General features: G+C 34.5%; 1 protein-coding gene across 2 annotated transcripts in view; it reads left to right on the top strand.

Moving 5' to 3' along the window:
* Positions 1 to 24,584, top strand: part of MMP16 (matrix metallopeptidase 16) — a 289,876-nt gene that overhangs the window by 133,197 nt on the left and 132,095 nt on the right. For both annotated transcript variants that reach the window (XM_059394824.1, XM_059394823.1), the window contains exons 2-3: positions 9,356 to 9,504; positions 19,872 to 19,994. In XM_059394824.1, the coding sequence (XP_059250807.1) occupies positions 9,356 to 9,504; positions 19,872 to 19,994 (272 nt within the window). The remainder of the gene's footprint in view (positions 1 to 9,355; positions 9,505 to 19,871; positions 19,995 to 24,584) is intronic.

Here is a 24,584-nt window from a genome sequence, read left to right as displayed (position 1 = left end):
ATTGTGCGTCGTTGGCCAAGTTATTTAATCATTCTGGGGATGTATTCTGTCATTTTGAAAACAGATAATAGTCCTTAATTTACAGATGTGTTATAAAGGATAAAGATAATGCATGTAAATTGGTGCATGGTGGGCAGTAAAGGAATGGTTGTTGTTCTTATAGATCTTATGTCTTATCCCATAAGACATCTTATGGGATAAGACATCTTATGTCTTATGGGAGTGGGACTCAAATTTCTGTGTGACTAAAGAACTCCATGGAACAAAGCAACAAAGACATACTTTGAGACTAAATCACAAATGCTTGGAATTCATTCTAAGGGATTTATTCTTTTTTTTTTTTTTTTTAAGATCTTATTTATTTATTTGACAGAGAGATCACAAGTAGGCAGAATGGGAGGCGGGGTGGAGGTTGAGCAGGTTTCCCACTGAGAAGACCCTGATGCAGGGCTGGATCCCAGGACCCTAGGATCATGACTTGAGCTGAAGGCAGAGGCTTTGACCCACTGAGCCACCCAGGCACCCCCTAAGGGATTTATTCTATAGGACTTGAGTAACTTCAGTAGTGTATGATGGAAAAGGAAGAACTTGGGAATTGCCACGGTCAGAATGTAATATATAGATATTGATAAACTGTCTTCTCATCCCCTAGGGTGAGTAAGTATATCACATTGGAGAGAATTTAAGGAAGTAGCTTCATTTTTAAAAATAGAGTACTTCCTATCAAATCAGTGGTCTCTTTGATTGCATATCTCCATCAATCAATTTTTTTAACATTTAACCTCTCTTATTTATAATTCTATTCATGAACAGATGTACTTAAACATTGCATATATTGTGAAACATACTTAAAATAGAAATATTAAGATGAGCTAAGGATGTCATAAAATTTAAAATTACTTTTGTTTTCCTTATTAATTATATTTATATTGTTTTGCTGCTATCAAGAATATCATTAATTATTATCATGGAGAATTCTGTAACTGCACAGCAATATTGATTTAACACTTTGAAATACAGCAGTTTAAAATTACCATGGCCAAAAAAGACACCTCACCACCTCATAAGGAAACGTACATGCAGCTTAAAAAGTTGTATCATTAGCTGATTATAACTCAGGAGCCTCATTTTATAATCCTACCCACCAATTATGCAAAAGGGTTTTGGTAAAACTCAGACAGTAATTTTCCATCTTCCATGATGTCTGTCAGTTGTTCCTGACAAATACTCAGGTTTTGTGTTTTCATATTTTTAACAAATGGGTTTAAAATCCCACTAAAATTATTCTTTTTTGGCAAGTTATTTTATAGGTAGAAAATTCTGTTGCTGGAATTTCATTTTTTAAAAATTTTTGATTTGAGGGGCACCTGGGTGGCTCAGTGGGTTAAAGCCTTTGCCTTTGGCTCAGGTCATAGGTCATGATCTCAGGGTCCTGGTATTGAGCCCTGCATCAGGCTCCCTACTCTGCAGGGAGCCTGTTCCCCCCACACACCTGCCTCTCTGCCTACTTGTGATCTTTGTCTCTCAAATAAATAAATAAATACAATCTTTTAAAAAAAATTAAAATTTCATTCGAGAGAGAATGAAAAGCTTCGGGGAGGGGCTGGAAGGGGAGGAGGGTGGAGGGAGAGGGAGAAACAGACTCTCCACTGAGCAGGGAGCCTGATCCAGGGCTCTGCCCCAGGACTCCAAGATCATGACCTGAGCTCAAGACAAACACTTAACTGACTGAGCCACCCAGGTGCCCCCTGGAATTTTATTTTATTTGTTCTCTATTTATTTATTTAGAGAGAGAGAGAGAGCACACGCTGGTAGGAGAGGGGCAGAGGGAGAGGGGAGAGGGAATATTAAGCAGGCTCCACACCCACCTCAGAGCCTGACACAGAATCTGAGTTGGGTCTCCACATAGGGTTTGAGTTGATGACCCTGAGATCATGAACTGAGGGAAAATCAAGAGTTGAACACTTAACTGACTGAGCCACCCAGGCGCCCCTGTTGCTGAAATTTTAAAGTACAAAATTAAGAGAGTTTTTTCTAAGTGTTTTAATAGGTAAGTATTTATATCTTTTTGAGTACAAAGTCATGTGATAATGGAAACATTTCTAAACATGCATTTTTAACATACTCTATGGGGCACACCTTTCTTTCAAAAGTAGTTTCTTTCTCCCACATTGCTTCAACATCACTTTCATCTCGAGACAGATTACTCTCAAAGTAGCTATTGAGTAGCATACTATTTACAGCCAGTTCCCTTTACAGAAAAAGGCAACACTGTTGTCTTTTTGTAAAAGAAATACATAGCTTATTTAAGTTTGACAGCTCTTTAAAGTACTTTTTCATATGATAACCAAAACATAGAAGGTACAGACTATTTTTTTGGTCAGTCCTCATCATATCACAACGTATTTTAAAATTTTTACTTCTAAGATAAAACCCATAAATTCATTTAATCTGTCACAGAAAAATAGTGGTATGTTATAATGTGTTAGAATCAAGCTATCACAGGAGATTCTGCAAACCCCTCCACACTGTGCAACTCTACCTCCACCTTCCAGATCCTGCTGGAATGTAGGTGATTAATAAATGTCTGTCCATGTGAGTGCCCCCTTATCAATCTGAACAACATTAAATAAAAGTGAAATTTGTTTCTTCTTATTTTATAAATAAGTGTATTCATGCATAAATGTGTGGATGCACACGTTACATAAAATGCTGTGGCATTTTGGGTCTCCATCTCAATGGGAAATATTGTACTCTGACTTTAAAGACCCTGAGATTAATCTCCTCATTATCTGGTGTTGTTAAGACATATTCTGCCCCAGAAAGTAAGAGTGAGTTGAGCTGATCATCTACCTGACTAAGGCTCTAGGGCATGTCTTTTAGAAAATTCACAGGATACCTTGTACAGCACTTCACTTCATGTTAATGACTAATATAAGTAGTTACTGTTTTGGTAATTATTTCTGTCCCAAGAAACTAGGGATGGTAAGATGATGCCTGGCTATTGTTCATTGTTGTTTAAGTTTTGTCTTTTTGAGTTTTTTTGGTTTTGTTTTTTCATGTATGTGTGTGTGCATGTACACTATATATTCACCTTTAAAAATGTAAAATATACTTAGGAAAAACCATGAAAGACACATAAGGAGACCAGTATATCATAGTACTCGAACTTTCCAGTACAATGACTAACATATGATAGAATCCCAATTAAAACCAACTGTTTTTATTTTTGTTTTGTTTCTTAGTTTAGTGGTGTTTTTTGTTTATTTGTTTGATCACTGGAGCTCAGCCATTACTATTTGAGGGGATTTGCTCCCATAGCTATGGAATAAAAACTACAGTTCACTCGTATGCAGAATGGAAAATCTCTCCCTAGCCTTTATATCCCAAGTTTTCAGTTTCTATCATAAATTAGAGAATTTCATGTTAAGGTAAAAAATATGGTCATCATGATCATTATAATTTTTACTAATGATCCAGCTGCTTTCTATCTCCTTGTTGAAATGAAGGTTGTCTCTTGATTGCTTCGATGTTCATTGGCGTAACTTTTGGTCCTTCCACTGTTTGATTTCCATTTAAGAAGCCATTTAAATAGACAGTAAAATTCTAAAGGAATTGAATTCTATATGTGCAATTTCATACACTGATTCATTCATGGTAGGGATGGGATGGTGATTTAGAACCCATTTAGATTTTTGAATGAACAGAAAGGCTAATTTCTGCCTCATTAACTTATCCTATGAATTTTCAATTTGACCAATTCTGAATGACTACTCCCACATCAGTTTAGTTTTTTGGTTAATAGGTAGTTATAATTCATATTTATAGCCACTTTTCAGACTAGAAAATTTAGCCCCTAAATTCTGCCCTTCTTTTATAACTATTAAATATATGCTATTTTCAGGGGGAAATGTCCTTTAGCCTCTGCTAACTCCGTAGGTAATACACAAAATAGGGGGTTGACACTTTTTAGTTGTTAATTTTAGTTAATAATAGAATTTTAACTAATAACATTTAGAAGTCTCATACTAAAGGAGGGAAAATAATTTTATAATATTGAAAACTATTAAAACTATTAAAAATGCTTTCCTTTAGTCTATGTTATCAGGAAAGTCAATTAATTGTATCAGAATATATGTTAATCATTATATATGTAAATATTTTTGTTAGTAAATATGTTAAAATTTAACATGAATTCAATAATTTTAAAAATGACATCCAAAACAACAAAAGTTATACAATTGTGTAAATTGAAGTGATTGTTTCTAAATAAATACCACAAAATGCTATAAAGTAAATACTAGAAATAAAACTATTACCTCTGCCCTTTTCCTTCTATATTGAGTGCTGTAACTTGGATTATATGATTACTGGGCCCATGGACCTTGCATTTGGCCACACCACACATGAGCTACAGTGAGCTATACTTGAAATTACTGGCTCAGTCACAAATAGATATGTGGTCTGGCAAAGTGATTTTTCAAGTTAAATAAAATTCTAAACCATACCTCTTTTCTTCACCTCCAGTAATTTCCATAATATCTAAAATATATCCTTACCAGCCCTAGTAAATTCATTAGTTTAATTATTTAAATTCTTCTTGGAAAATTTTCAAGATATTTTCTCTGTATGTTGGGTCCTGCTAGTGATGGAATTTTAATCTGCTTCTTGCATTTGTGATTCACCATAAATAGGAGTATCTTAATGTTCTATTAAGGCATTGATAAACTTACTAGCTTTAACAACTGGAGGAAAATTTATTTCTCTAGATTTTAGTACTGGCCTGAGAGACTAAATAAAATATGTATTCTAAAAATCCTCTGTTTATATTTGGTGTTAGTCATGAAAACTGCTAATGTCTTCTTTTTGTTGTTGATAACCATCTTCCAGGATACCACACTGAAATATGGTATGGATAGCAGAGTCGATTAATACAGGTTTTCCTAATATGGTTACATGAAATATTAAGTGACAAAGATATTCTTTCTTAAGGGATTTACTAAAAGTTTGCATGCCTGCTACTCATATTTATATTACAGTCTGGTAAAAGCAATATCTATTGGCACAGAATTTAATATTTAAATGTTTACCTTTTATGGCTTGATAAGTCCCCTTACTCTGTAGAGACCAGCACTCTTCTGGTTGTTCCTCCATCTGAATGGTCACCAAATAAAGGAAATTGGTTTTGTCTCCAAAATAGCAAGATAATTTGACTATGTAAGTAACGCAGGGAAGGTAGTTCAAGGTTAGACACTGTTGCTGAATTTGAGGTTCTGTGATTACTTGTTTTGATCATAATGACACGGGCTAACTCCCAGACAGTAAAAGGAGGCAAGTTGTATCTCCAGAGAAACCTGTTTCTTGATAGTTTTCCAGTGCTCTCAAATGCATGTGTCCATCCAGTAAGCAAAAGAGGGCAAAACAAAGAAAACAAAATAAAAACAAGTTATCTTTCCTCACAACTCTTGATTCCTTACATCTTAATCTGCATTTCAGTCTTGTCCCATTCCAAGGATAGGTCTTAACCTGAGCAGGAATAATTTCAAGAACTCAGAGCAATTAGTAAACATAAAATAATAATATGATGGATTGAGCAAAAATATGCTGGTGTCTTTATGTAGTCTCAATCATCACATCAAACCTGCCAATTCAACATCATTTCCCCCAAATGCATACATGAGGAAATCATTCCTTAATTATCCATTATATGCATTTGAGAGCACTAAAATAAATATATATTCATATATATTTGTGTATGTGTGTGTGTGTATACATATGTATATAGCAAGAGACAAGCAATCTCAGAAGGCAAGTTTATTTCCTATTACCCAGGAGAGCAATATTTTAAAAACAATGTTTAAAACAGGGATCTATTTCATAACAATGTATGAGGAGTCTATGAAGTCTGAAGTATGAAGTCTATGATATAGTCTTTAAGGGATAAGGTGTACCTTCAAATATTACTTTGTATACTTAATTTAATTTTCTATCAAATAAGATATTAAAAGTTATAATTTAATAGAAAAGAGGCAGGTTTTCTCTGTCACTTATGTCATAATTCAATTTTTCTTTTTTTAGTTACTTTTATTAACATATAATGTATTATTTGCCCCAAGGGTACAAGTCTGTGAATCATCAGGCTTGCACATTTCACAGTACTCACCATAGCACATACCCTCCCCAATGTCCATAACCCAGCCACACTTTCCCTACCCCTCTACCCCCAGCAATCCTCAATTTGTTTTGTGAGATTGAGTCTTCTTATTTCAATTTTTAAAATTTCCTTTTCTTTATTCTAGATTGATAAGGTGCCAAGGCTACCCACCATACTCTATTTCTATAACACAAGGGTTTTGTTCTATAGACATAGAATAAGGTAGCTTTAACAAAGTTTCGTATACTTCTGTGATGATGATGGACAGGAATTTGAATCTGATATACACTGTGTATACCTGATCTGATCTTCATTCATTGGTAACTTAAGAGTCAGCATTTACAAAGCTCTAGGGATTTTGGCCATAGTGGTTTTCTACCGTTGATGCCGAGTGTCCTGTCCACCTTGTATTTGGAAGTTTTACAGGCACCATAGTGACCAACTTAGTCTCCTCCAAGCAGCACTAGCATCTTATGTAGAGCTATTTGGTACATATTTCTTTTCTCTATCATATAAAAAATGACCAGACTCTCAGAATTCTGTGGTGTGGACACTTAAAGAAGTAATTAGTATAAGACAAAAACAAACTGAAGAGACTATCCTCTCTCAGTGTTTAAGATTATTTAGGTACATATTTATTTGTTTTTCCCTGCAGTTTCCATATTGAGTAGTAGATATAAAGAAGCACTGTGGATCAAATTAATACTTTGGGTCATTGTAGGTATAATTACTTGTTTTTTATAGCCACCTGGAGCTGATTGTCCAAGCAGTTTTTGTTGTAATAAGAAATGTTACTGATAGCTTGCTGGTTTCATACTCTTAATATGACACTGATATGCTTGATTTTCCACTGTTTGGTGGAAAGATGCATTGCAGCTTTCCATTGAGAATTATTCCTGATCAATTCTTGATGATGTCAGAGATTTCTTGATTAGCAAATAACAATGATATTAAGAAAGATAAACTCAAGGTGGCCTATAATCTCAATGACAGTTATCAGACAAAACAAATTTTGACTATAAAATGGTAGGTCCCATAGGTTTTCTGATATTTTTCAATTAAAAAGAATTATGCACTTCTCAGTCATTTAGGAAAAAAAAACTGACTTTCATGGTAAATGGCATAATAGAAAAGAGAACTTGAAGAAAAATCACAATTTTTTTATTATTCCAACTCATTTGTTTGAAAGGGTAAGGCATAAATCAATGGGCATTTTATAACATGTTTTTTTCACTATCCATCTAAAATTTATATATTTTATAGTCTTTCTATTTGTATATAAATCATAGGGTTTATTGTTAACAGTTGTCTCTTTGCTGTCACTATAAATGACGTGGTTGCCAGTAGCTGAACACCCATGAGTAACCTAGCAACAAGTCAGCTCTCTAACAAGTAAGAAATAAATGCAAACAAAGTGTTATGGGAAAAAGAGTTCAATTTCAGAATATTAGTGCATGTATACTGCTAAATATCAAGATGAAATCTTCCAATTTGGGGGAAATTACATTACAATAAGTATTGTATTTTCTAGTAAATAATACATTGCCAGTGAAATCTTGTCTCCTTCATTCAGAAAACAAATGGAATCTATTTCAGACTGCAGCACTGTTGACTAGGTAACTGAATATATGTGTCTTCCCTGGAACCCTATTCATTACAGATTAGATGAGAGAAGTGTCTTGGCATGTTTTTACTATGTGGTAGATGAGTTTACTAGATGGAGTTTCAACAGTAAACCTTCCTGACAGTGAGGTACTGTTGATCTCTTAAATAGTTTTAGAATAAATGTTTTATTTTATTTTCAAAGGGTTGTGCTTATAGTTCTGAACTTCTGGGGGCACGGTTTTCTTAGAAAAACTACGAAAGACTCTACCCTGTTTTTTTACATGTTAAGGCTTTGGTATATTTAATATCAGTCTCTTTTGGTGAAATTTAACTTAAATAATTACTGTTTGTTTTCACTGAGAAAATAGCACTCCTCTCTGTTAGTTGTCAGGTCGTAGTGGAGGTAGATCAGGTATTGGGGAAAAGCTGTAACTTCATAGGATCATCATTGATATGAGGATTAGATCCAGGTAGAGAGGGAAATACATACTGGTGGGTACCTTCCATTAAATAGCACAGCTTCTATTCTGTGTGACAGGCAGAATTACTTGGCCTTTTTCAATTTGACAGGCAGTTCACTGCACTTAAAGAAATCTTAGTGCCCCATGGAAGACTGAGGTAAGGGACAGAAGGATGGGTTAGGAGCTGAGCATATGATTGTACATTTAAAATGAATGCATAGAATGGTAGAACTGGAAAGCATCTGCTCTCTGCTGAAAATTTTTGTTTTCCCCAAATACTTTGATTTTTGGTTACTTTGAAAATCTGACGTTAAATGACTGAATTGTTGCTACAATCACACTTGGGATGTGAGCTCAACTCTGACCTCTTTCTCTCACTATCCACACAGATCTCCCTTCTCTGGGGAAGAGGAGAATAAAAATCATGAGATCCTTAAAGAGAGACCCAAATATACTTACCAAGATAGTCTGATTTCATCTATATATGAGAAGTTTGGTCACTTACATTGTTTGGATTGAAGTGAGTCACCTTAAATAAATGAAAGACTATTCTTTACATGAGAAACACTTACCTACCCTTGAAGGCATCTAGCTACAACTGAATAGATCAGTTGCATGAAATTTGTACTCAAAATGTCATAACAGAATAATATGGTCTATATTGTTGATGTTACTCGTGATGGTTGCAGTCCTTGGTTAGTTGTTCAGGAAAGTGGCATTTTAGATGCAGCTTATGCACATTAACTACCCCTTTTAGCACAGATGTCTCTTTGGGGTTATTGTTGAAAAGGTATCATTCCTTATTTGGGGAATTTGAGTTCCTAGAGGCCAGGGATCATCTTATTTGTTTCTTTTATCCAATATTGAGTATTCTTGTAAATAGTAAGCTTGCAACAAATAACTTTTTTCTTTTCAGTTGATGTTCAGTGTTTGTAGGTGTGCTAGAAAGATTCATAACAACAAAAACCAAATTTATATTAAACTACAGAATAGATGTTAAAAAGAGGTAAAAAATCTTAATACATGCCCTTGTAGAGGAAATAATGTTTAAAGATCCATTATGGACATAACTTAATTACTGTACAGTTATTGTTCAATTATGAGGTTGATTTAAAAGGAACTTCCTTATTTGCAGGTTTGGTTACAAAAGTACGGCTACCTTCCACCAACTGACCCCAGAATGTCGGTGCTGCGCTCTGCGGAGACCATGCAGGCCGCCTTAGCTGCCATGCAGCAGTTCTACGGCATTAACATGACAGGAAAAGTGGACAGAAACACAATTGAGTAAGTAATGGCATCCACACTCTTTTCTTTCTGTGATCCTTGAGTCAAACCTAGTAGTCTGAGAAAGTTCAACCACAAGTGGAACAATTTGTCCTATTCTTTGGAATTTAACCTGTCTCAACCCTCCTCCCCTAGGACGTCAGGTTTGTCAGAGTCACATTTACTCACTTGACTTTAGTGACACTTCTTCAGAATAGGAGGGGAGAAAGAAACAATGAGAGTTAGAGTAAATGTACAGTTGAAGCTGTTGCAGGAAGAGCTACGTCAGTGATGCGTTGGAGCCGGCTTGTGCTGCTGGTGTGGACATACTGGACGCATCTCTTCCCTGTTAAGTGACATGATATCAGTAGGTTGAAATTGGCCAAAGTAGGAATATTAAAGAAAATGGGACACAATACAAATCCGGGCTCTTTTTGAGGGAAAGGGTGTTAGAGAGTCACTTAACTGTTTATTAGCCTCCAATTTGTGGTCATTCTCTACATGAGTTAAATCAAGGAGAGGTTCACTGAAAGGCTCTCCTTTTAATTTTTGATTAGCAAATGGATTGCTTTTACTCTTTAATAATATTTGTGATTCTATGGATTGATTCATCAATCATTTGTTCATTTATTTATTCAACCAATGACTCATTACGGGGCATTTCACCTGTGAAAGAGGCATATACAGATCAGAGGACAGAATCTCTTCTTCAGAGGAACCAGGTTAACTGTGTAGCTAGACATAATCACAAATTATTTTAGCACAGGTACACTATAAGTTCTGCAACATTATGAAACGGCATTATTGTTTTTGGACAGCAGAGGAGGAAGTGATTAATTCTCTGAATGCAGGGAAGAATCATCTCTGTTTATTGAGTCCTTGATACTCAGAAGTAAATCTACTTCATCATTTAATACGATCATCATACATCAACCCTCCACAGTAGGCAAGACAAGGATACATTTTTCTCTCTAATTTTTCAAATAAAGGAACTGAAAGTCAAAGGCTAAGTGAAGTCCAGAGTTGTAGCATCCATTCCTTTTGATGTTTAGTTGGAGAACTTTCTACTATACCATGTTGTAGATCTCAAGAAAGGACACATTTATTTTTCTTTTTAAACCTTAAATACCTGAAATTACTTAGTCCAGGTATATATACTTTTTATATATTAAACTAATTTAATATGTAATTTAAAAATTATATTTTGCCTTCTAATACTTACAGCATGATATTAGTCATATAATTTCTATTTCATCTAAGACAGGACGAGTACATGATAAAAGGCTTAAAGATTAAACATTAAAGCAGTTTGGCAAAATAAATATAATTACCTCTCCTAGCATTTTTAAGAGATAGATAAATATTAACTTTGGTATACCATCTGGGAAAAATAGAACCAAGAATTAATATAATGCATTCTGCAAGAATGAGGAACTTGTTATTAGTATTGGGAATAGAACTTGGATATTTTGAACCTGCTGCCCTCTATTCATTGCAATTCTCGATTAAGAGTGTCCTAAATAAATATAGCTTTAAATTAATTTTAATTACAATTATAAATTAATTTTAAAGATTGCTTATTAAGTTAATAAGCAAACCCACAAGTCCTACATTTTGTTGCTGCGTAGAATACAGAATTCCATTTAAATCATCCTTCTAATCCCAACATTTTACAAAGTGCTCTGAACAGCTTTTGTGCTCCCTAATGCAGAGCTGTTATCTTCTGATTCACTTTCTTGGACCATATGACACAGTTTTTTTAAAAACACAATAAATTGAGAGCTTGGGAAACAAATTCCTTTGAATCTGCTTATTACCAGATATTAAAATTCAGAAAGCAGAGTTCTATAGAAGGTGGCATCTGTGTTTCCTCTCCGTTTTGAGAGCTCCTGCTGGTCATCGGGAGCACTCAAGATGGATAGGTTTGATTTCCTGAGATAGCTGGAAAAAGGTCTTTGTCAGGGGATGATGGAAGAGGAATGTGTGCAGGATTTATTTAGGCTGCTTAGGTGGAAAGTGTCTGAACGGTTTTTAGTTATTCTCCAGCAGGACAACGTCAAATGCAGAGGTCCAGAAAAAGACCCCATGTCCTTTTCTGCCACACAGTGGCTCAGATTCCAGACCAGGAAAAATGACTGTGTCAGTGTGTAGGAGTTAAAGTAGCATTTCTGTGAATTATAGCATTGTAGAGAAAAGATCAACTATATAGGCAACCTTTAATTTAAAACCAACCAGTGTTTTGGTCTGTTTGGTTTTCTTTAACCAAACTTTGTTCTAAGTCAGTTTTTTTCTTTTCTCTTTTTTTGTTTTGAATTGGAAATGCATTTTTTTCTTTACATACAGTATTATTTTTAGGTGAGCCCACTAAAGCCCTATTAAACCTTCATCACCGTTCCTTCCTAGATGACCCTGCTTCCTCTGTCCCCTCTGGCACCCACATTGTCACTCATACTAGAAACCCTGTGGCTTCTTCGGTCTCCTGTCTGTTTTTTTCCACTGATGTATCCCCAGTCCTGAGGTAGTGTTGCGCAGGGTACTCAGCTCAAATAATGTACTATTTTTGGAAGTATAATCCCCATAATCATGCTACTTAAGCAATTGTCTGTGCTTTTATAATCTCGAATGTGTCGTAACAATCCCTGCTGAAATTGTACTCTATTATTTCACATAGCCAAATTATAAAGTATGAGTTTTTATCTAAACCTTATCACATAAAATATGGACTACAATCATAGACCTAAAATTACTCCTCAGTATTAAAATAAATGGCTTAAGAATCATTTTCAGATGCTATAAACTTTTTTCTAATTGTAGGCTCTTGTCAAGATCAGTTGTTTTTAAATTAAATTATGTCCTTCTTTGTCAGACAGACATTTGATGCATTCGGTCTATAGTTCTTGAGTAATTAAAAATAACAATGCAGTTGTGGTGATTCCTATATTATGTTGAAGAAGTTAACCATTTTCCAGTGACAAATTTAAGTATTACCTTAAATGGCTTATTATATTGCTTTCATATCAGTTAGCATTGGTGTTGGAGAGACAGGAAGGAATACTTACTCCCCTACCCCAAAATGAACTCATTATCATCTGTTGCAATGGTTCAAAATTGTGGGTTGCTTAGCTAATTTTTATAAGCAAGCTTACTTACATTCCTTAATAAGTGAAGCAGTTTATGTTATGCATGAAAAAAGGATTGTATTTAGCATGGAGGGAAAAAGGTAGCAAGGCAATAATGAAAATAAGGCTAATGTGTTTTTACAACATTAATAGTAGTATTTTAAAATTTTAATTCATCTTCTGTGTGTGCATATTATCATGCATTGAAGCATGCTTGATGAGATATCATTTTTAAGGAGAACTTTCTTTTTTATCTCCCTCCATATATATATGTACATACATATACATACACATATATGTGTACACACATAAATATGCAAATATAGACATATAATCACACATATGTAGGATGATCTGAGTTACTCTGTTTATTAATTCATCTTAATTAAAATTAATTTAAGACAGAATGTATAGTTTTTTCAAATAATTATTATGAAACCCCAGTGTATTTGAATTCTCCTAATTTGAGAATTGAAATATTTATTTAGTTATATCAAGAACCATAAGCTTTGGGGCTTAATTTTCAATATGTTTCGTGAGTTTCAGTCAATTGTCTAAATTATCAAGTTAAGACTCTTTCAATCTAAGTATAAAAGATAGGTTCATCAGTAATTAAATTTCTTTTTCTTTATTTCTGACTATAGCAATAGGTTTGAAACACTAACATTATAGGATGGATCAGTTCTTATTTTGGTAACTACAGAAGGGTGGCTGCTAGCTAAATCAGCCTTATTCCCCTTCTAGAAGGTGAAAGGGGAAAGCTTAAACGAGAGCTGACATTAGCTGAGCTTTTTCTTCACATTGCAGATCATGGAGGCTTATTACATCTCTTTTCTGTGATCAGGTTTTCAAGTACCCTAACTGCAGTTTCAGCTTTGTGAATAAGCTGTGTCCATGGAGGTAATTCATGAGTGGATAGAAAAAAACTGTGGACCCGAGTGAGCTGTCAGCCTAGCTACATTTTGAGCCCTAAGCTAATTTACTTTAGAAAATCTTCTTCATGACTCCTGGACTTCGTTCTCTGAGGACAAATAAAAACCTAAGGATTTTTTTAAATTCATAAAAATTAGCATTTTTAAAAATTTGTGAAATGATCTTTTGGGGACAACTATAAATAGTAGATATTACTCTTACCTTCCATTAGAACATGGAAGAGTCTGGAGGATAGAAACCTGTTAATTATGCAGATGAACATTTTCTTACATTACTAATCCATAAGGCAGGAGATACAATTTTGTGAGCCCTCCCCCCCCCCCTGTTAAAATCGGTATATGTATACAAAGCCCCTGTGTGGTACCACTCCAATTCCAAGGGATACCACTCCCATTATATGCATTTTATTGAAATACTATCTTCCTATAGCCCCACTCTGGGGGCACCAGACAAGTGAACTCAACCTGAAGGCATCCTTGACAGTCATACAATCAGAGGCCTGATATGTTTGACTTGAATACCCAACTCTTGAAAAAAAAAAACAAAAAAGGTTACTGACCTATGATCCAGCAATTGCACTCCTGGGTATTTATTCCAAAGATACAGAGGTAGTGAAAAGAAGGGCCATATGTACCCCAATGTTCATAGCAGCAATGTCAACAATAGCCAAACTGTGGAAGGAGCCAAGATGCCCTTCCAGAGACCAATGGATAAAGATGTGGTTTTTATACACAATGGAATATTACTCAGCTATCACAAAGGTTGGATACCCAACTTTTGCATTGACATGGATAGAACTGGAGGGGATTATGCTAAGTGAAATGAGTCAAACAGAGAACGTCAATTACCATGTGGTTTCACTTATTTGTGAAACATAAGGAATAGCATGAAGGACATTAGGAGAAGGAAGGGAAAATGAAGAGGAGTGGGAATCAGAGGGGGAGATGAACTGTGAGAGACTGTGGACTCTGGGAAACAAACTGAGAGTTTTAGAAGGGAGTGAGGTAGGGGATGGATGAGCCTGGTGGTGGATATTTTATTATTTTATTTTATTTATTTTATATTTTATTTATTTTATTTTATTTATTTGACAGAGAGAGAGAGACAGTGAGAGGGAACATAAGCAGGGGGAGCAGAAGAAGGAAAAGGAGGCTTCCCTTGGAGCAGGGAGCCCAATGTGGGGCTTGATCCCAGGACCCTGGACCATGACCTGAGCTGAAGGCAGACGCTTAATTACCAGATGCCCCCCCTACCCTGGTGATGGTTGTTGAGGGCATGCATTGCATGGAGCACTGGGTGTTAAATGCAAATAATGAATCATGGAACACTACACCAAAAAGTAATGATGTACTGTGTGGTGACTAACATAACATAATAATAAAAGAAAGAAAAGAAATAAAAAAGATTAAAAAATTACTGAAACCAACAACACTCATATATAGTGGCTTTTATTACTGCAAATGTGTTTAGAAGTTTGCAGCTGCTTTATTTACATAAAACAGAAGATTGTGTCTCTGTTGGTATCTGTATTATCAAAATACCAGGATATCCCTGTTTTGAATAACAAGGGATGTTAACACATAGGTCAAGGTGATCTAAAATGTGTTATTATCAGTGTGTTGCTACTGCTGCCGCTTTTGCTACTAATACAGCTGCTTCCTAATGTTTGTAAAATAATAATAACTATGATAAATTAATAATCATAGCAGTTGCTATTTGCCAGGCACTGTTCTAAATGTTTCACATGATTTAATCCTCACATTAATTCAATAATATTATCACTTCCATTTTCTAGATGAGGAAATGGAGAAACAGAAAGAAATAGTAGCCAGACCACTGTCCCAGTGCTGGGGAGCTGGTGGAGATGGGTGGGAGCCCTAGCAGTTTGGCCCTAGAATACCTGCTCCTAACTTTTACAATATTACTCCTCTCAAAAACATTGATTTCAGATATTTTTCCTTTCTGAGTTCAGTTAAAGAAATTACTAATGATCTGCCCAACTAATTTTTTTTAAAAGATTTTATTTATTTATTTGACACAGAGAGAGAAATCTCAAGTAGGCAGAGTGGCAGGCAGAGAGGGGGGGGAAGCAGGCTCCCTGCTGAGCACAGAGTCTGATGTGGGGCTCAATCCCAGGACTTTGAGATCATGACTGAGCTGAAGGCAGAGGCTTAAACTACTGAGCCACCCAGGCACCCTGTGACCAACTAATCTGAAAATGTTCTGGGTTCTAAACAACTAAGTCAGTATTGAATATCAGTATTACATTTATGCAAACTGAGGTAATGCCATGATTTACACCTTGAAACTATAAAATGACTTCCTTGTAGCACCCTCCCAAACCCAGTGCCCGTTCCCATGTCTTTGTTTGCTTTGGAATGTCAACTTAAAATTCTTAGCAAATGAGTTAGTAAAGAAGCACTTGTATATGAGCCATGTATTGACATGCAGAAAAATAAGTGTGTTTTAGCAATGGTACTTTCACAAAAGCACTGCTTGAAAATAGCGCTCAATTAGGTGATATGGTTGTTAACCTGAGGTGAAACAATCAATCAATTCTATTTGTACATGTAGAGTTTTGCACTCTCATGTACAAGTATATATGGGTTTTATCAGATTGATATATGAATGCAACTAATACTTGGTGCATGTTAACTAGGAAGAAATCCCAGTGTCAGACTCTACCTGAATAATATTAATACACCAACTTTACCTTTAGTATTAGACATTCAATTCATTGATGAGTTGTTAAACACTAATTATCATTTTTATCCACCAAGAATTTTAAAAATTGTAGTAGAAAGAACCTGACTCCTTATGAAATTAAAGAATGATTTAAATATTTAGAGTCACATAGAAGGCCCCACGGCCAAGTTAGCTCAAATACTGTGTGTCATATTCAGCGGCTTGATGTGCTTCTATCATATTTTGGGGATTTTGCATAATTTGATAAATAATACCTGCTAATATCTCTATGCCAGAATATTTGATGCAAATATTGGCAAAATTAACATAGAGTATTCTCAGTTCAACCAACCCTTATTAAGAGTTCTTTGCATTAAATTACTGATAAATATTAGATTATTCCTGTTCTTATGTTTATCTCTTATACTTAAGTCATCTGCTTTATGATTTAGTTTTGCATAAAAATATCTACACAATGTCCATGCAATAAACATTTGTTCAAGGCACACAGCTGGGAAGAGTTACAAAGTCTTCAAGAAACATGGGCAATAAGGGAGATCAGCATGAACAAAAAAGACATGCAGACTCAATTCATTTGCTTCATTTGCTTATTGAAGACACTTCACTGGGCATGGGCCCCATTCCTGGCTCTCTGCCTTGATTGCGCTGGTAGAAGATAGAGATACAAATCCAAACACATAGTATAATCCATACTGTGTTGGGATGGTAAATGTAGCTCTGTGAGTTGAATAATGAAGGATGTTTAGGATTCTCAGTGTGAAACAAGATGAAGTTATGCCAGACAGAGGTCACTGCATACGAAGGCAGAGAGAGGTTTAAGTCTATAGGAACCTGAGTGGATCTTGGAAAGTTGGGGGGGGGGGGCGCTTGGGGAAAATCCTCCCTAAGTAAGCCTGAATCAGATTCTTTCCAAATAAGTATTTTCCTACCCATAACATATAGAGAACACATCTGTGCTCTGGGAAGATTTATCTTTAGGAATGAGAAGGATGGCATTAGTGAGAGAGGGAAGAAAAATTTTGGAAGCAAGAAACTACATTCTGATAGATTAGATGTGAGGAGAGAACATGGAAATGTCACCTGGGTGTTAAAACTTCTGGCTGAAATAAAGCATCAGAGGAATTGGTACAAACCTGGGTAGGAAAATCACAATTTTTTATTACATGTAAAATTAGAAATAATGACAGGGTATCTTGACAGAGATATGATAGCACTTAAGCCATTGTACAGTCATGTTTTTTAAATCATGCATGTCTTGCCTTATAGACTGAACTCAACAAGGGCTTCTTGCCTTGTTTATCTTTTTAGTCACACTTTTTCTTTATATCTCTTAGCATGTTATAAAAGCCGAAAAATATTACAGGATGAATGAATAAGGACTGAATGAGTAAATAAATGAAGAGGTTGGAACATGAGAAAAAATATATATATTTAATGGGCAAAAGCCTAGGAAATGCATAAAGAATTCGGCAGAGATATCTTTGAGCACAAGAATCTAATACTCATCCATAAAAATCCCATTCTTTGGAACGTACAATGCTTCACTGAAAAACTTTTTCACTAGATCCAACATATGCATGATTTAAAATGGAAATTTATTTTAATAAACTTAATTTTCTTTTTAATTTTTACCTTCCTTTTTAAATTTTATTGGTTATTAAAGTAATTTTAGAGAATATGTCCTCATTGGAAATACATTTTATCCTGATAGTAGGTAATTCTGTTTTGCCAAATTTCATCCCATTATCCATTTCAAAATTATTTCTTTTCCCAAAGTGCTAACTTAAATATTTTTCTTAGCAAAATGTACATATAATCACTTCTCACATTTAGTAAATTTATTCATTTTTAATAACTATATATTATTCATTCTCTTAGTGCTTTTGGTGAGATAAATAAGCATAAAAACCTGCCTTAGAAATATTATAATTTTTACTGAGAATATAATTAATGAATACACATGTATAAAAGCCACTTAAATCATAATAACCCCTCCAATGCGTAATATTTGCTACTTTAATCTATATCTGTATCTTACAATATGTAATAAAAATTAATGATTTCGCATTTAAAAATACAAACTATCCCTATCCACTTACTCATTGAATATCTCTTATATTCCAGAGGTTGTACAAGGTAGTAGGAGTATATAGATCCCCTACCCTTGAGTGTTTACAATCTAGTGAAATGTCTCTCAAATGAAGTGGTTAAGGAATGCCCTTGGAGTATTAGTTAAAAATAGGAGATCTCCATTCTCAACTCTACAGAATTCAATTCCATAGGACCATATAGCCTCCTTGGAGTTGGGAGACTTTAATAAAGGGAAAGCAATTTTCTGAAGTAACTCCACAATGCATTATAAACTGGGATGGGATTTGTTAAGTCTGGTAACCACACTGTCTACAGTGTAGAGGCAGAATAAAAAAGGAGAGACGTTTTCAATACTTATGGTGAAAGTGTCATCTTTCTTAAAAAGCAAAAGTCGTGATTTCATTGTTGTCTCAAGTTATTGTTGTTTATTAGAGCTAATTAGCTGATTTATCCGTGTAATATAGAAATTTTTTATTTCATTTTCACAAAATGGATATCTTTAGATAGTCATCTCTGTAGTCAATTATTTTCCATTTAAAGAGTATAGAAATGATAAAGTATTTGATGAAATACAGCAGAAATTGATTTTTTTTTTCATTTCTACTTTCTGAGGAATGTAGCACCATGAAGATTTTGAACTAGCTTTGTAATTGTTAAATTAAATGTGCTAATGAATGGTAAAGCCATTTTATGAGTCACCAAAGAAACACTACTCAAAATCATGAAAATCTTTCTTCTTAGATAAGAAGCAAGACTACATAGAAAATATTATATTGGACCAATGAGACTCTGTATAAAAGAAATTCCATGACTGTATTTATATAAGTATTAAAAATCAATAAATCAAAAAACAGCATGTAATTTTCCTACTACACTTATGTTAAACCTTGTTTGTGTGATGCTAACACCTCATATGCAGAAAAAAAATTAAACATTGAATTTGGTTATTAGTTATTGATTTAACAAATGTTGTTACTTGTAAATTGGGGTAGTGATCAAAGTGAAAAGAAGAAAAAAATAGAGAAAGGCAAATATTATTTGAATAATTTACTTCTATATAAGCTAGAAGAAAGAATAGAACATACCCTCTCAAATCCTGAAATGTAAGGTCATGTAATATATTTTTAAAATTGTTCAATGTTAAACCTGGAAGAGTCCTTAGTGAAACTTTATTTTTAAAAGTCTCATTTTATGAATGAGACTAGGAATTAGTGACTTGACTTTGACTTAGTCTCAAATCTTATTAAAAACAGATTCTAGTTGGAAGATGAAGAGGCCCTCATTCTACAGTAAGCTCAAAACGAATTAGAGAAAGAAAAAATATCTAAAAGAGCTGAATTCCAAACCATTGATTCTTGATCATTCGGGGACAAAATCTGTTTTCTACTTAGATTCAAATTGCAAGAAAACTGATAATTTTCTTCTTTATGTTTTCCCATTTTCATTATCACTACCATAGATTAACTTCTCCATTGATTTCCTTTTGAAATTCATGATTAGGGTTGTTGGTAAATAACTGGAAAATACTGCTTTTTGCAGCTGGATGAAGAAGCCTCGATGTGGTGTACCTGACCAGACAAGAGGTAGCTCCAAATTTAATGTTCGTCGAAAGCGATATGCATTAACAGGACAGAAGTGGCAGCACAAACACATCACTTACAGGTATAAGAACTAATGATGAATTACTGTTCTCTCCATTTTTTTCACCACTATTTATTTTGACATTTTGTTTGACATCTTATGCACATTGACTACATGGTAATTTGCAATTATAGAATATAGTGTTAACGTAGGGAACTGAGAACTGCCATTGAGAAGAGAATAAATTGCCCATTTGGAGGCCTTGCAAATATTTCTTAAATACTTGGTCTCATCTGTAAACTATATCTTTTAATATTCTTGAAAGAATAACAAATCCTGAGGAACTCTGAGATGAGTATTATAGCACATTATGTTCTTTTTAAGCTTTTATTTATTTTTTTGAAAAAAAGAGAGCCTGAGAGAGAGAGCACACGCGGCGGGGTGGGGCAGAGGGAGAAGCAGGCTGAGCAGGGAGTCCGATGTGGGACACGAACCCAGGACCCCAGGATCGTGACCTGAGCCAAGGGCAGACGCTTAGCCAACTGAGCCACCCAGGCACCCATTATGTTCTTTAGTAAGGATTCATAATCTAAAAGTAATCAAATAATAAGTTTATAAATAATTGTCATCTAAACAAAATGTCTTTGAATCTATTAATTAACTTTTAGTATCAGTTCAGTCATTTTACTTTCTATCTTTTTGGCAACAATGCAGACGGATTGTTATTTCTTATTTTGTCTTCAACGAAGGATGCCAAAGGGACGCCAGTGTCTTTCAACCTGGAGGGACAGTGGCTGCTAAAGGAGATGTTCCTATTTACTCATTAATTCATTGAACAGCTGCGTATTGAGTCTCAGTTTAAACAAAAACAGTTCTAGGCACTGGGGATATAGAAAGAAAGAAAATATGGGGACTCCATTTGTGCTCTTGGAATTTACAGTCATGTGGTTAAGTTGGACAATCATATAAATGTGATATGTGTTATGAAAAGGAAAGAACAGGATGCAAGAGAAATGTAAAACAGGGCCATCCAACCCACTCTAGAAAGCCAGAGAAGGGCTTCCTGAAGAAATGGCCTTTCAGCCAAGACCCATAGAGAGAGAAAGCGTGTGTTAGACCAAAGGGCAAGGGAAGAGGCAAGGCACCTCAGGGGAAGACTAGGATGTCAGCAGTACATGAATAAAAGACATTTATAATTCTCGTTCTTTGTATAAATAACCCTTCACATATGCTTAAGGATAAAATTTAAAACTCAATATATAGATTTTCTACCAATATATCTGGTTTGTGCCATTGGAACTTATTTTAGTTATTTTGATAACACTTTTCAGTGTTATTTTATATTCTTATGCCAATCCTCCCAGATAGCATGCTCCTAGAATTTTTATTTAACACATTTCAGTTACTTCTGCAGATAAAAGAAATCAAAGAGGAAGTAGTCTTAAGCCAAGCCCATATAGGAAATGTGACGTGTTAGAAATATGCCTTCAGGAGCAACAACAAAATATCTGCTACCTCTAAGTCTGCTCAACAACATTGCATAGCTACATATAGTTGTAAGGAAATAAAAGATATAAGGACTTGTAAAAAAATAAAACTATCATTAGTAAGTTTATATCACTTTCTATATAGAAAGCACAGAATTAACTCTAGATAATTTTCAGAAATAATCAAAGAATATGGCCGACTTTTTAAAAAAGTAATACATTTATGTTTTAGGTAATACAATTTTAGGTTTACAGAAAAACTGAGCAGATAATACAAGGAGTTCTTATATACTACACACACCCCCCCCACCACATATACACACTCTTGGTTTTTCTTACTAAGATCTTGCATTAGTGTGATCCATTTGTTAAAACTGCTGAGTCACTGTTGCTCTATTATTTCTAACCAAAGTCCATAATTACAATAGGGCTCATAATTCTCCTAGTCTGTGGATGTCTTCTCATTCTTTTACAGTGTCTTCTGCAGAGCAGAAGTTTTAATTTTAATAAAGTCCAACTTGTCAATTATTGTCTTCCTTTATTGTGCTTTTGGTATTGTATATATATAAAAAAAAATTTCATTTCCAAACCCAAGGTCACTTAGTTTTTCTTCTTTGTCAACTTCATATCCTATCACCTGAGAAAAAGGAGTTTTGTTTTTCTTTTTCCTTCCCAATGCATGTATCTTTTTTTCTTTTCTTTTTTCATCTCTTATTACATAAGGGAGAGCTGTTGAAGGCAAACATCATTGCCTTTTTCCCAGTCTTTAGGAGAAAAGCATCTAGTGCCTTGCCATTAACTTTCTAGATGTTTATCAAGTAGAGGAAAGTTTTTATTATAAATACGTGTTGGATTTTGGGAAATGCTTTTCCTGCACCTATTCATACAATCATATGATCATATGATTTTTCTTCTTTAGCCTTTTAATGTGATGGATTACATTAATTCATTTTCAGCTGAACCAGCCTCTCATGCCTAGGGTAAATGCTACTTTGTCATGGTGAATATTTTTATACATTGTTGGATTTGATTTGCTAATTTTTTGTTGAGGATTTTTATATGCATGTTCATGAGTGATATTGATATGTGGTTTTTTTCTTTCTTTTAAAGTCTTTATCTGGGTTAGATTGGAGAGTAATGCCAGCCTCATAGATTGGGTTAGAAAGTTTCTCTTTATTTCAGTTTTCTGGAAGAGACTGTAGAGAATTGGTATGATTTCTAACTGAAATGTTTAGTAAGCCCATTGCAACTATTTGGGCCTGGTTCTTTTTTCTTTGACAGTTATTAATTTTTAATGAAATCTATTTAATAGATGTAGTCCTGTTCAGATTATCTGTTTCTCTCTGTGTTAAGTTTTATAGATTGTATTTTTCAAAGGAGTTGGTCCATTAAATCTGTATTAGTCTGCTCAATCTGCCATCACAAAATATCATAGCCTGGGTAACTTGAACAACAGAAATTTAATTTTTCAAGTTCCAGAGGCTAGGAGACCTGCTGTCAAGGTTGGTTTTGGTGAGATTTCTCCTTCTGGTTTATAGATGGCTATCTTCTCATTGTGTCCACCTCTCATCTTTTCTCTGTACATATGTGGAAAGATTTCTGCTGGGATTTTTTTTTTTTCCATAAGAATGTCAGTCATACCAAATTAGAACCCCACCTTTATGACTTCATTTAACTTTATTTACTTAACTTAAAGGCTCTCTTTCCAAATATAGTTACAATGGGGGTTGGGGCTTCAATTTATTTATGCCAGAGAAAACCTTGTATATCATTGGAGAAAGGATGAGCTCTTTTACTTACTAAGTTCTTCTGTAATAATTGGCTATCCATATAGGAAACAATGAAATTAGAATTCTTACATATAAATTATATTCTTACATATAAAAATTAATACATATTAATTAGATTACTATGTATAATCAATTTTAAAAGGACAAGCACACAACTCTGCATGTTGATATTTGTTGGTTTCATTTCAGATAGTGTCGTTTTTCTGACCTTATTTCCCAACTTAACAGTGTACCCTGTTTAGTGTCTTTGCATACTTAGGTACTGACTACACCATTCATTTATTTTATTTTATTTTATTGTCTTATCTTGTCTTGTATTTATTTTATTTATTGTATTTTATTTATTGTATTGTAATGTATTTATTTTATTTATTTATTTTATTTTAGATTTTATTTATTTATTTGACAGAGAGAGACCCAGCAAGAGAGGGAACACAAGCAAGAGGAGTGGGAGCGGGAGAAGCAGGCTTCCTGCTGAGTAGGGACCCTGATTCAGGGCTGGATCCCAGGACTCTGGGATCATGACCTGAACCAAAGGCAGACACTTAAACAACTGAGCCCCCCAGGCACTCCCTGACTACAGCATTCATTGAAGGAAGGAAGGAAGGAAGGAACTGTTAAGAGCCATTATGTTCAGAACTAATCATAATTCCCTTGAAGCTGTGTCCCTATACTGACAATTGTCTCAGCCAGTCTTGAATACTCAAACAATTAGGTGTCTATCCCTATAAACTTCCAGCTTATTGTTTATTCCAGTTTATAAATACATAATGCGGTTAAGAGTCCTATTCTGGAGTGAGAAAGATCTGGATTTGAATCCTGGCTCTGATACTTGCCACCTATAAGACCAGGATCAAGTTATTTAATCTTCTACATTTTCCCTGTGTGCAAAGTGAGTATTGTTAACACTGGCTACCTCATGAAGCTTAGGCAGTAATTAGGTCAGGTCATGGTGGTGAGAACGCCCAAAAAACAAACCAACAAAAATACCTCAGCGCAGTGCTTGAAACATAGTGCTTAGTAAATAACCAACTATCATCTTGTTTTAACTTACAAGGCAAGTAACAGAAATTGATGAGTGTATTCTAATAGAATTATAGAAAGTTGAGGGTAAGAGCTAAGGATATTAAATTTTAAAGTTAGTGTAGGTAACATGTTAAGAACTTAACCCTGTGTAAAATAAGTACTGTATAAGCATATGCTGCCACTTTTATTACTGTATTTAGAAAAACTAATGCAAAATATTACATTTTGGCTAAAAAATTTTCTTTTAAAAGGATAATGGAAATGTGCCATTATAGAATGATGCCAGGAGTTGAAGTGGGAGTGGTCGAATCTAGGTTTTATTTGTTGGCGAACTCATTATGACCCAACAGCATAGTGTGGTTCAAAAA

The sequence above is a fragment of the Mustela nigripes genome, chromosome 3 (assembly GCF_022355385.1).
Source record: "Mustela nigripes isolate SB6536 chromosome 3, MUSNIG.SB6536, whole genome shotgun sequence".
Lineage (NCBI taxonomy): Eukaryota > Metazoa > Chordata > Mammalia > Carnivora > Mustelidae > Mustela > Mustela nigripes.
Note: the sequence above shows the minus strand (reverse complement) of the source record. Positions and strands in the feature narration are given on the sequence as shown.